General features: G+C 38.6%; 2 protein-coding genes across 3 annotated transcripts in view; one reads left to right on the top strand and one right to left on the bottom strand.

Moving 5' to 3' along the window:
* SYK (spleen associated tyrosine kinase) overlaps positions 1 to 11259 on the top strand; it is a 39295-nt gene extending 28036 nt beyond the window's left edge. The window contains exons 7-13 of one of the 2 annotated variants that reach the window (XM_071730390.1): positions 3285 to 3375; positions 4058 to 4235; positions 5318 to 5527; positions 5964 to 6153; positions 7531 to 7671; positions 7912 to 8024; positions 10211 to 11259. In XM_071730390.1, the coding sequence (XP_071586491.1) occupies positions 3285 to 3375; positions 4058 to 4235; positions 5318 to 5527; positions 5964 to 6153; positions 7531 to 7671; positions 7912 to 8024; positions 10211 to 10283 (996 nt within the window). In that variant the 3' untranslated portion in view covers positions 10284 to 11259. The remainder of the gene's footprint in view (positions 1 to 3284; positions 3376 to 4057; positions 4236 to 5317; positions 5528 to 5963; positions 6154 to 7530; positions 7672 to 7911; positions 8025 to 10210) is intronic. The other variant, XM_071730389.1, reaches the window with a different exon arrangement.
* NFIL3 (nuclear factor, interleukin 3 regulated) overlaps positions 1 to 13324 on the bottom strand; it is a 513505-nt gene that overhangs the window by 271615 nt on the left and 228566 nt on the right. The gene's annotated exons all lie outside the window — the stretch shown is intronic.

The raw sequence follows: 13324 nt of genomic DNA, 5'->3' as shown, positions 1-13324 counted from the left end.
TTACGCATCCATAGAATGTTGAATTCCTTTTAGTAGGAAAGTGCCTGGTAGTCAATGCAAACTCTCTGTCCTGCTTTCCTCTCATTGTGGATGTGGCTGTATTACTACAAATGTGCCACACATCCAGTCCCTAATAGTGTCACATTTAGATTAACTTAACTGTGGGTACCTGGGAAACTTAACCAATGAAAATTAAACCCTAGCAGGGAATGAACAGATAAATAAATTAATAAACTGGTGTTAAAAACAGGACAGGCTCAAATCAGCATTCTATTATGAGACCATAAAAAAGCCAAAACCAAACAGAAACCTGCCCCATAGTTTATAAGTGTACATACCACAAAGTGTCACACAGTATGTGCCAGTTTTAGTAGGCTCCACTAGCATGCTTTTTTCTTGTGTTCTTTTTACTGGATGAGCAAATCCATGGCCCATTCTCTGCTTCTTGTAAAACTACAAGGACTGATCTCCTACCTTATATATTGGTTGTATTAAGACAAAGCTCCTTTTGTCAGAAACAGATCTGCAGAATTAAACTTGCTGTTTTTAATGTGTAGGGCAGAAAGGACTGTGGATTTACATGACAGTTAAATAAAAACGAAATGTTATTGTACTATTGCACTCTACATGTAATGATACATACTTCCTGCCCTGTCACTAGTTAGCATTTGGGACTTCAAGGGGAAAATTACTACTTTTCTGCTAGAAAATCCTATTAAAAATCATGCAATGTGCTACATGCCACAAATATATAACTGGCAGAGCTGATTGCTGCACTAAATTCCCATGTTATTAATACGAGCTTAAAAAGTGTCTGTAAAACATCAAATTACTGTTCATCCAGAAATACTAATGAAAAATGCTAAGCTGTTTAATCAAACTGTGATAATAGGGAATAATATTCCATATATATATATATACTTTCTTCAAACAATAAGTTCAAGTCCATTGGAAATCTTGAGCTTGTAATTTTCTAAGGCCTTTCCCAAAGTTCTTTTTTTATATCATTTTTCATAAGCTTGGGTTGGTATAAGGAAAAGTGATACACAGTCTTTCTACTCATCTGAAAATGAAGACATCTGATGAAGCTGTACCCTTCTGTGGGGTGAATTTATATTCATTAACATCAGCTACTCAAACTCTGTCCAGCACTTGACTGTGGAAAGAAGATAAGAGCTTCTGTGCTTCATTGCTTAGTTTGGAGCTACAGCTCTACCTGTGTTTCTTTACCTAATTGTGACTACAGAAAAGGTTTCAGTATTTGAAGTGAGCAGTGTGTGGTGGGACATTTTTAAGGCTTGGGTTTACATATTCCCATCGCACTTCTGTGCACAGCTGAGGTACTCCCCACAGTGAATAGAGGACAAGTGATAGTTCCATCAAAGCTTTCAAAAAGCACTGAGTCCCAGTGCAATGCAATCTTTTCTAGTTGATATTCTCTGAACACTTGGCAGTTCGCCAAAAAATTTTTTTTAATGGTAAAGTATGCAAAAGGTATCCTTTGAAATTGTGATTGTGTCATTCCTAAGTTACTTCAGAAATTTTCTTCTTCTATCCTGGAAGTTTCCACTGAAGACTCAGCGTCTTGGTCCCTTTCGTATTCACAATATTATTTTTTTTAGACCTGCTTCCTTTGTACTTGTATCTGTCAGGTGTTAATGTCAGTCCATATTGTTTTGTAACCATGCAGTTGGTGTTGAATTCTGTTCTTAGAGGGGCTTGGGGGGATAGTGAAAGGCCTGTGTGTGAAACAGAATGATACAAGTCTTGGAAATCCATTTCTTAACTTGCAGATATGGCAAGGTGTACCAGTGTAAAAAAATCAAAACTAGAGCTGAGAATCTTGTTTTCTGCCATTATATTGCCTCTTTGTTCTTGAGACTGGAGGGTCAATTTGGTCCCTGGCCTATCTCAGAACCATTTCAGGGCTCTTGTAGCTTATCCTGCCAGTGAATGGCCTTTCAGAAGACTGAACAACTTAAGTCAGAAACATTACCCTTACAATCCCTGATGCCACCCTGCTCATCTCACTAGGCATCTTGCTGAGTTTTGGCCTCCAATTCAGGGTTTTCTGTAAAATACATGCAGAGTAACCTTTCCTGCTTCATCCCCCTCAGCAGATTGCTTCATTACAATTTAAAGGTTTGTACTACCTGGGTAAGGCATTTTCCCTGTAAATTACAGTTTTCAAGTGATAAAACTTCTATTGCATGTAATAATTCACTTCTGGACATTGGTCAGCATCTCCTGTTCACTTAAAAAACACACCTATAATTATTTAAAAAAAATAATTATACACCCAAATGTTTGAAAATCATCCCTTTCCAGTGTTTGCAGGTACAATATGCCTGTCTTTCCTGTTTGACCTGAGCAAACTCATGTTAATGTTTGAATTTTTGGTTTTAAAACACTTTCAGGAGCATGAGGTCACTTGTTAGTGGAGTACAAGTCCTGCATTAAAAAAAAAAAAAAAGAAAGAAAGAAGAAAAAGAGAGAGAGAGAAACTAAATTGCAGAAATAATTTCTGTAATTTCCTGTTCTTGACAGTTCACAGAGAGAAGATAGCAGAGTATAAATTACTTTAATGTCCCGGACTCAATCTTCAGCCTAGGAGCTCCAGAATACACCAGGTTTCTGCTGGGGTGGTTTATGTGCTCTACAGTAGTCCTCTGACAAAAAGTAATGTCAGAGGGGTTGTATTTAAACAATAAGAATACGATCATTTTCCCCCTCCTCAGAGCAGACAGACTGGCATGGTGCCTGGTCCATTATGTTTGTCTACAATGATACACAAGCCTATTATTACTTTTTATCCTAGTTTTATCTACGTGGAGTCACTCTGTAACAGGCACAGGAGAAATAGGGAAGTATTTCTGTTCTAATTTGTGCTAGGAATTCATGCATGGCATAGATGTGGAGAGAGATAACTTGGGAAGGTTAGATTAAAGAAAAATCCTTATGGCTACTTGTGTAGCCACTAGGCAGATATGAAAGAATATGTAAATTTAATATCTGCAGAATAAGATTTGTGCATGAACCATTCCTACTAATTCTCTCAGATCAAATGCAATAGCTTTTTATGCTTTAGCAATGTGTGTTTCATTTGGCCTGCCTATTTAGTCAAGCAGTAACTTCCAGAAGCAAATAAACTTTGTTAGATCCCTTTCTTGCTGATTCTTGCTTATGTGTCTCTTGCAATCATTATGCAATAATCCTGAAGGAAAAAGATGTTTTAAACTTACCTGTTCATTGCTAAACATAAAAATGTAATCTGCGTGCTACAGCTTCAGTCAACTATTGGTCACCCACCTGATGAAGCACCTTTTAATCCTTATGTGCTGCAAAGGAAAAGAGGTCAGACAGGAGCAGAAAAAGGTAGGAGGAATAATTTACATCATTAATATAATTTCCTTCTTTAGGCCAGAGATCCCTTCTCAACCCATATTTCTGTTTTTTCATGCATGTATTTTACACTATGTTGTGTATTGATATAGCCACAGTCAAAGCTCATCTGGTAGCTGGAGCTGCCAGATGTTCTGTTATAAAAGTCATTTAGCAGAAATCCCTACATGTTGAAGTGAAACTTCAGCTTGTCTTCCTTGACTCTAAAAGCTGCATCCTTGCACTTCATGAAAAGAATTGTGGTCTGTTGCATCCACAGTGCCACATTGGTCCTCTGGCTTTCTGTAAAACGCAATTAAGGATAGGTGTTTAAGAATGATCTATATTTAAGGCAACATTCTGAGTGAAGAGTCATCTAAGGTAACTAATGGAATGTTTTGCGTACAAGAGACACCCTTTAGCTCTCATTCTGGTATGGGAACCCCTGATTTTACATTATGCAAATGCTTAGCAATTAAAACATGTCACCAGATGGACAGCACTCTCCTTTGAGGTATTCTAAAGTTCCTGTAGTTGAGCTGCATGTGGTTCCTTTATAATGCCCTCATAAGGCAAATGTACTGGTGATCTTGAACATAGAAAGGGTGAATATACAGGCTGTGACAGCAAAAATGTCTCGCATGATACCTCATTTTTAAATTGGTTTGGCCTGCAGGTGACCAGAGAGAGGCCTTACCCATGGACACTGAGGTCTATGAAAGTCCATATGCTGATCCAGATGAAATGAAACCAAAAAATGTCACTCTTGACAGAAAATTGTTAACTTTGGAGGAAGGAGAACTCGGCTCTGGCAACTTTGGTACTGTGAAGAAAGGGTTCTATAAGATGAAAAAGTGAGTGTTCCCTTTTATTTTCTTGGACTCTAGTATGTGGAAGTTATAACCTTCATTTTTCAGGGCAGCCATAATCTCTGCATGTCATATGGGGTGACAGACTGTACCGAGGTAATCTGGGCTAACATTCACCAGCTTCTCTCTTCATACATACGACTCTTTTTTTTTACATTTATTTTCTTTTCCTCTGTTTGCAGATGCCTCTTTGCCCCCAGCATAGTCATCTTGCAGCTATTAATTTTGTCTGATAGGAGAGCATGTGCCCCTTATGGTAACTTTCTCTCCTGCCAGGGGTGGCAGAGTGGGAAGTCCACTGCCTTCCTCCATAGTTTATAGGGGCAGTCATGCCACTCAGTTTTTCCAATCTGCACAACCTCTATTTGAGCAATAGAGTGCCATGGTCAGCTTATCTGTAGCAAAGAGATTTTCACCTAAAATAAGTGTGATAAATATCTATTTCATGAAGCTGGATGGTTGATTTTCAGGAAAACAGGAATGCTGTGAGTTTTTTTATCCCGTAACCACTGGCAAAGTTGGGTTTTGAAGGGCTCTGGTCCCACCATGTGTATTTGCCAATCTTGCTTCATCCTTGAGCTCTGTCTTTCTGATCAGTCACTCTTTCACTTAGTTGTATGAGCTTAAGGTTGCAGGAGTAGCCTTAGTTTGTCAGGATTTCAGAGCACTGCCCTGGGACTTTACGGTGCCTTGTGTTCTAGTCTCACTTCCAAAAGTTTAGTGCTTAGAAAAGGCTTCATAGCATTTCTTGGCAGAAAAGCTTTGTGGCAGTGTTGCCAGAATAGGCAATAAATTTTTTTCCATTACAGTTGTTTTCAGGCTTCTTAAGACATTTTTATGACTATTTGTAATTTTCTCAGGTTCTTTCCATTCTCTTTTGCTTAAATCTCTCCTGAGCCTTTGATGGAGGAATGTTCCTGTTACAGTGGAGTTTTTTTCCCTCTGAATGCTAATTCTGTCTTTTGTCACAGTTTGTATTACGTACACAGAAACATCAGGTGAAGATCATGTGCATTTGCATACAGATTTTCCAGCAACTAATCCCAAAATTGGATTCTTTTTCATAGAGGTGCCAAACCAGTAGCTGTAAAAATTCTTAAGAATGAGAGTAATGATCCAGCCATAAAGGATGAATTACTGCGAGAAGCAAATGTAATGCAGCAACTGGATAACCCATATATTGTTCGAATGATAGGCATATGTGAAGCTGAAGCCTGGATGTTGGTAATGGAAATGGCTGAACTTGGGCCACTGAACAAATTTTTGCAAAAAAATAGGTATGTAAACTTTGACTCCATTTCAAAGTGTTTTTCCAAGAGGCAAAAAGAAAATATTCTTTCTTTTTTTTTTTTTTTTTTCCTGTAGGCGCAATTTTAAGTAGCTGTGATGGTAATGTAATAATTAATGCTTGTACTTACTTTTCACTGGGACTTGTTTATCTTGTACATGTCTCCTATATGTAACATAGTGCATTTTGAATAAATGAAAGAATTTTGACATGTTCTTCAGTTGCTCATTTACTGATAGAATCACACATCAGCTTGCTCAGGACATTCTTATGCTGCTTGTTCTAATTAAACCTTAGCTACACATAAATATATCAGGTTTCTAGTATGATGTGGGGAAGTTAATACTAAAGACTTATCTTTGAAGTCCATGAAAAGTGATGACAATTAACTCCTGACCTTTTAAAAATTCAATTATGGTTTTTAGGCATGTCACTGAGAAGAATATAACAGAGCTTGTACATCAGGTTTCCATGGGGATGAAATACCTTGAGGAGAATAACTTTGTTCATAGGGATCTGGCTGCAAGGAACGTGCTATTAGTCACCCAACATTATGCCAAAATTAGTGACTTCGGACTTTCTAAAGCTCTTAGTGCTGATGAAAGTTATTATAAGGTAAGATTTGAACAAGACATGAAATCTGTATAGTAGCACAGATTAATAAGGTTAGTTTTAGTTGAAGTGCAGCTGTTTTTAAAAGCTGAAAATTACAAAAAATAAATATAATCCAGTAGTTTGTAACCTCATAGTAAAGTCACTGCTTTCACAATGGTGATCAACATTAAGAAATGTGTAGGGAGGAAAAAAACAGTCCTTTCTTTTATTTGCTTACTTCTTACATTTACTTTTGATAGACTTGTCACTTGAAAGTTGAAGTTTTTAGTAGAAATTAAGTAACTATATAAAAAAAAAAGTAAGATTTCTTTATGGCAGATAGAAACTTTTGGGCACTTAGGGTTTTCATTATGCCCAAGGAAAATTTAGGCTAGCATACTGTATTGTTGACTAGCATAGTCAAATCTGGGGAGCTTTTTTAAATACGCCACTTAACCATTAAGCACTTGATTGAAGCAGAATTTGTTTAGCGTGGTTTTCATTTCATAATATCTCTGTACTGCTAGAGGAACTGAAATAGCTGCCACATCTATTAAGGTAAAATCATCTGAGGGAGACAAAGGCTCTAACAGCGCTTGCACCTCTTTTTCTGAGATACGTCTTTTGCAGTTCTAATTATTTCTTCCCCCTGCCTATCCTCTTTTATCAGCTATTTAAAACTGATAAGCAAGACCATGAAATTCTGCAGAAGTGGTGCAGACACATACTCTCTTCTCATGCCCTTCCTATTGGAATAACAGCTGCTGAGAGAGAAGGCAGTAACATCTAAAGCCACTGCCACTAGCCAGGGATGCTTGTCAGATGTTTCAATATTGCTGTTGAAGGCCCATTCCCTCTCCAACTCCATAAAATGAAGAACAGTTCTTTAACTAGATTTAGCATTTTGCTGGGATACCTTGATACTTGCATCATCATAACATAACATTATGGCATAATATAATGAAACTGCAGTTTGCCACATGAGAGTCGCCGTGCTTTGAAATAGAGCATCAGCTTCAAGTAATAATGAGACTCGGTGTATCTGAATGTCTCTTACCTTCTGTGGAGAACGTAGGTGAAAAATCTTAAAGAACAACTTTTAATATCATTCCACTGAAAACATGGCTCCAGGTCACTTACTTTAGATATGCCTTACCTTAGATTTCACTTCAGTGCATTATTTTGAAAGTGGAAGATTAGGAACAATTTTGTAACACTTCTAAAAAAGCTGCAGTCCATTCTGTCTAGTGCCAGCTACATTAGAAATACAGTAATATTTAGTACAAAGATATACAGATCTATATTAACTTGGTTTATACGAGTTCTGATGTTCTTTACTTACCACTGTCTCCAGCCTGTTTGGTTTTTTTTTTTCCTTTCTGATATGATTTATTTTAGGCACAAAGTCATGGAAAATGGCCAGTCAAGTGGTATGCGCCAGAATGCATGAATTTCTACAAATTTTCTAGCAAAAGTGACGTCTGGAGCTTTGGGGTTTTAATGTGGGAAGCTTTCTCATATGGGCAAAAACCATATAAGGTGAGTAGTTGTATCTGGCAATTATTTTCTGTAAAGATTGAGGGCAAATTTGAACCAATGCCTTTTCCTACCTAAAAAAGCATTATTGCAGGCCAAAACAGGTCCCAGTACCCCATGTGTTGCAACTAATTAGTCAAAGAATAGCCCAAAAATAAACTCCAGGCCTGTATTTCTTTAACACTAGCATGTGTGCAGTATACATTTGCAACACAGATGACTGTTGTGGTCATCCTTTTCCAGGGAATGAAAGGTGGTGAAGTTGCCCAGATGATTGAAAGAGGAGAAAGAATGGAACGTCCCGAAGCCTGTCCAACAGAAGTCTATGATCTAATGAAATTGTGTTGGACATACAAGTGAGTGTCATGCTCTCTCTTCTAATAGAAGTATATTTTAGTATACTTACTTAACAGCCAGAAAGACAGGGGAAGAACATTTCAAAACAGGTTTTTTCAGCTGATGTTTAACTAGAGCCAACCTCCAAACCGAGGAGTCAGTTGCACCTTTTTAAGATAAAATTATTTGAGTTTTTTAGTGTACTACAAGACACTGATTTCACACAGCTGATTTTGAGGGAACAGTTCTATGAAGAAAATCAGGTATCATAAAAAAAATTACCTTCCTACAAAAGGATCAGTCTAAGGTATTTTCAGAACAAAGTTTGAAATTAAGCAAATATTCTCCATAGAATAGGCTGCTTTACATTAGAAGGACCCTTAAATATCTAATTCCAAATCCCCTGTCATGAACAGGGGCACCATTCACTAAACCAGGCTGCTTAAAGTCCCATCCTGCCTGGCCTTAAACACTCCAGGGAGGGGGCATCCACAGATTCCCTGGGCGACCTTTTCTAGTGTCTCACCATCCTCACAGTCACGAATTTTTTCCTAACAAGTAATCTGAATCCACCCATATTCTGTTTAAAACTGCTCCCCCTTGTCCTATCACTACATAATGATCACTACCACCATTCCCTCGAGGGTGTCAACTATACTACACATCTTGATGTCATCAGCAAACTTGCTGAGGCTGCATTCAGTCTCATCATCTATGTATGTCACCAGCAAAGGTTTTAAACAGCACTGGTGGCAACACCAGCCCTTGAGAAACATCACTGTCACTTGGACAAAGAGCCATTGACAACTACTCTTTGACCACAAGCATCCTGCAGTACTTTATCCACCAAGTGGTCCATCTGTCAAGCCCATGTCTCTCTGCCATAGAGACAAGAATTTCTTATGGTACAATGACATCACTTGCTCTTTCCTTATCCACCAGTTCTGTAACCAGATTTCTCAGGCAGGATTTGCCCTTGGTGAAGCCATGTTGCCTGTCACAAATCACCTCCTTGTATTCCACGTGCCTTAGCATAGCTTCTAGAAGGATCTGCACATGACCTTGCCAGGCATGGAAGTGAGATTGACTGGCCTGTAGCTAACTGGGTCTTTCTTTTTTTCCTTTCTGAAAATGGGGGTTATGTTTCCCCTTTTCTAGTCAGTGGGAACATTACCAAACTGCCATGATTTCTCATATATGGTGGATACTGGCTTAGCAGCTTCATCTGCAAGTTCCATTGGGAGCAGTGGATGGATCTCATCAGGTTCCATGGACCTATGCACCTTCAGGTTTTTTAGATGGTCTTGAGCCTGCAATTCTCCAGCAGTGGGAACCTTTCCCTCATCCTTTGTTGTAATGTTCCCCCTTCACCCAATAAAGGATGGAGATTCTCCCTGGCTTTCTTTTTATTCTTAATGTATTTGTAAAAATTGTATTCGTTGTCTCTTATGGACTGGGCTCTATGTCCAGCTGGGCTTTTGCCTTCCAATTTTTTTCTCTGCATAACCTGGATAGATCCTTATACTCATCCTGAGATGCCTTCCCCTTCTTCCAAAGGATGTGAACTCTCCTTTTCCTCCTGAGTCTCAGCAAAATTCCCTGCTCAGACATGCTGGCCATTTTCACTGCCATTTCATCTTAAAGTGCATTGGGACGTCCTGCTCTTGCCTTTTTAAGGTTTCTTTCTTAAAGAGTATCCAGCGTTGCTGGTCCCCTTTGTCCTTCAGGACCCAAGGTACCTCAACCAATGTCCTGAACAGGCCGAAATATGACCTCAGGAAGTCTGTAGTGGATGTTTTGCTAACACCCCCTCCTTACTTCACAAAGGATTGAGAATCGTTTCCTGATCGCTAAGCCCAAGACAACCTCCAACCACCACATCTCCCACCAGTCCTTTATTCTTTTCTTTAAAGTATCTCTATACTAAATAAAGTGGAAGATTAAATGTATCTGATACACCATTTCTTTCTTGTAATAAATTGACTAACCACAAAGTAGCAGGTATGATATTAGATCCACAGACTGGATGCTTTGCAGAGACATCAGCCACTTGTTATTCATTTTGTAGCATCATTTTGGTAGGCTTAAAATATTGTGAACAGCTTTAAATGGGCTATCACTGAGATAAACACCCAAGTGCTACAAGGCCCACCTATCTTTACTGCTTTTTCTTTCCTACACATTAATACCTGTTGTTTTTCCACAGCGTTGATGACCGACCAGGATTTGGTGCTGTTGAGCTGAGATTACGAAACTACTACTATGACATTTCCCACTAACAGCATGAAGAACAGCAGCTTCCAGCCAGCACCCTCTGAGAAGCAGTTCAGTTTACAAAACCAAATGACTTACTCTTCTGCTTAGTTTTTCCAGTCACTCATTTTAAATATGTCAAAATTTCTATTACCTATTCCTCACAAGCAGCTATTTACTGGCATTTACATGTATCTCAGGAGTTAAATTGTTTTTATTAGATATAGAGATTTTAGAAGAATGTAAAAAGTAAGATACAGAGTTAGATATATTTATTAGATATCGCTGGTCAGAACATACATGTTTCTTAGAAGTTGTTCTTAGAAGTTATTCTTAGAGATGCGTTGATACTTTTTTTCTTGCAAAGAAACCATGGCCAATTAGAGTGAGAAAGTGTGAAGGAGATTACTAATTACTATAAACAAATGTAGGAGTTACTGTAATGTTTGGGGGTTTTTTTACTAAGTTTGTGGTCTATTTTTAAAAAAAATACCTGGTAATTTTGGGTAATATAATCCTGGGTATCCAGCGCAAGACACCGGAAGGCACATTAGACCATGCTTTCAAATGTGACAAAACATGACGTATCAGAGAAGATTTATTTTTGTTTTGTTTTTAGGAAACAGTTTTCTACTAGGACAGCTTGTGTAGAAATTAGCCATACTTAATATGTAGGTGTTTTATTGCTTAAATCCTGTCGCAGAGAAATTGCTAGCTCTACATGTGCAATTAGGACATTCATGGGGATATTAGTTATAAACAAATTGCACAAATCTTTACAAGCCAGTGAGTGTCAGCACTGAACATGTCTGAGAATGATCTCTATGTATATATATACATATAAATTTACACATATGTATCTCTTAAAAAGTGTTAGGTGATACAACAAAACTGGAGGAAAATTTCTTCCCCTCTCTTCAGAGTGAATGTCACTTTCTGGTGTTACTTGATAATTTTTATGTTCATTATTGTGTAATAAAAGTTTACAATCAAAATATAAAATACTGTGAGATTAATGGATTAGGTTTTAAATTTGAAACCAAACATGCTGTTTTACTAAAAAAATGTTTTAGCAGGAATCCTTTAATATTTAAGTGCTTTCTAAAAAAATGTTGATGCTGTGCACAAGTGTGTATGTTTACTGAATTACTGGGATGTCTGAAATTACCTGTTGGCACTGCAAGGTACCTGACACAACTTTGGCACCTGTTCAGTACTAGCAGGAAAATTTCCACAAATACACGTATTTTTATTACACCTAAGCCTTTTTGAAATCCTGCTTTTAAAAAGTACTTTGCTGGATCTGGGAGGTTAGAGGTCTCAGGAGTTGGTGCAACGTATTAGCTGTCCAGGGATTTTTGCATTGCAGATAATAGCTATGCATGATTTAAGTCATGCTATACCACATGGTATAGGCAGCTGTTTTGTGTTGCCTGATGTAGGCACAGGACTGAATGTGACTGAATGATAAACAACGAAGTCCAAAAGCCAGGTAATTGTTCAAGCAGATACTTAACTTTGGGGAGAGATCAGGCAGTGACTGATTTACATTGTACTGCTCTGGTTGGTTTCCTCTGTAGCAAATCTGGCCTATTTTTTTCCCACTTGTGGGACAACAGCAGCATCCACTGATACAAAGGGACTTTTGACTTTTGGCTGTCTGAATTTGGAAACTCTTTATTTTCAGATTGCCTGATACGAGAAATGCCATTTGACAGTGTAGCCCCACAAGTAATTGTCACAGCAGTTAAGGGGTAGCAACCCACAGCACAGGGGAAGGGTGGCTGGTGTGATTAACTCAGAGAATAAGACACAGGTACAAACATATTAAAAGAGGTTTTTTTAGTGAAGGAAAGCACAGTGAAAATACTACTTTGATTAGGACTCAAATCTACAAAATCATGGAGGTTTTTTCAGAGCATATGGAGGTCATGTACCTTTTCCCATAAAGACCCAGACAAACTTCCCAAAATGCCTAGTGCAGTTTCCACCTACTTAAAACATTGTGCAAAAAGGGGACTTCTAATCAGACAGTGAAAAATACCCCTAATTTTCACATCTGAAATTATCACAGTCAGGACTGATGCACTTGTCACACAGAATCACAGAATGCTAGGGGTTGGGAGGGACCTCTGGAAATCATCTAGTCCAACCACCCTGCCAGAGCAGGTTCACTTAGACCAGGTTGCATGATGGTGTCCAGGCAGGTCTTGTTCCATCATTTCTGACACTCTCTTCTGTTTCTATGCCTTTTTGGTTCAGAGGAACTTGTTAGTCCATTTGCTGCTTGCTCTGAAGTTCCATGTGAGGACAAATTGTCAGTAATTTATATCTTGAATGGTATGCTGTGAATGATTAATGAAGACTTTGGAAAACCTGTGCCCCCTTGTCTTTTAAGTGATACTTGTATTGCAGGATTGCAGGCAGAAAGACAGACTATGTCACATGCATGTAAAGAAGGGATTCAGGATGCCATCTAGGTGGTAATTACTAGCCCTAAATTTCTTGAGGACAGAAAGTTTGTAAGTCATGAAGAAAGAGAAGAAGAAAGAGGGAAAAAGATGTACTATCTGATTCCTGACAGAGAAGAAAAAGTGCAGTGGAGAAAAACAGAATTGGACTTGAAGTGATTCCAGGCTCAGAAGAAAAAGTTGCTTGAAGAGTCAATATCACTGTTTCCTAGCAGCATGTCCTGGTGCTGTGTGTTGTGGTGTGACATGAGACAATGGCACAACCTCATGTGGGCCCCAGCTCTCCTTGCTGGGTCAGCGTGTGAGCCCTCTGGCAGGGGGGGGTGGCTGTCAGGATGATGGGCTGAACACCTCCTGCTCTAGCTGCTGGCAGCTGAGACACAAACACCTTTACTGGGGCATCCAGGGAACTGGTGAAGGTTTGCAGCTGGAAAGGAGGAGAGGAATGAGGCTGGAGCATGTGACCTCAGAAAAGCTAAGTATATAGGGAAAGAAATCACCTTCTCTTAGGCTGATCAATAGTGCTAAAGAGAGAAGCCTGTGGCATACACATCATCCTGTGAAAAAAATGTCAAGCAAACCCAACTGGAAAAAAA

Source organism: Heliangelus exortis, chromosome Z (assembly GCF_036169615.1).
Source record: "Heliangelus exortis chromosome Z, bHelExo1.hap1, whole genome shotgun sequence".
Taxonomy (NCBI): domain Eukaryota; kingdom Metazoa; phylum Chordata; class Aves; order Apodiformes; family Trochilidae; genus Heliangelus; species Heliangelus exortis.
The sequence above is the reverse complement of the archived record's forward strand: the minus strand, read 5'-3'. Positions and strand labels throughout refer to the sequence as shown.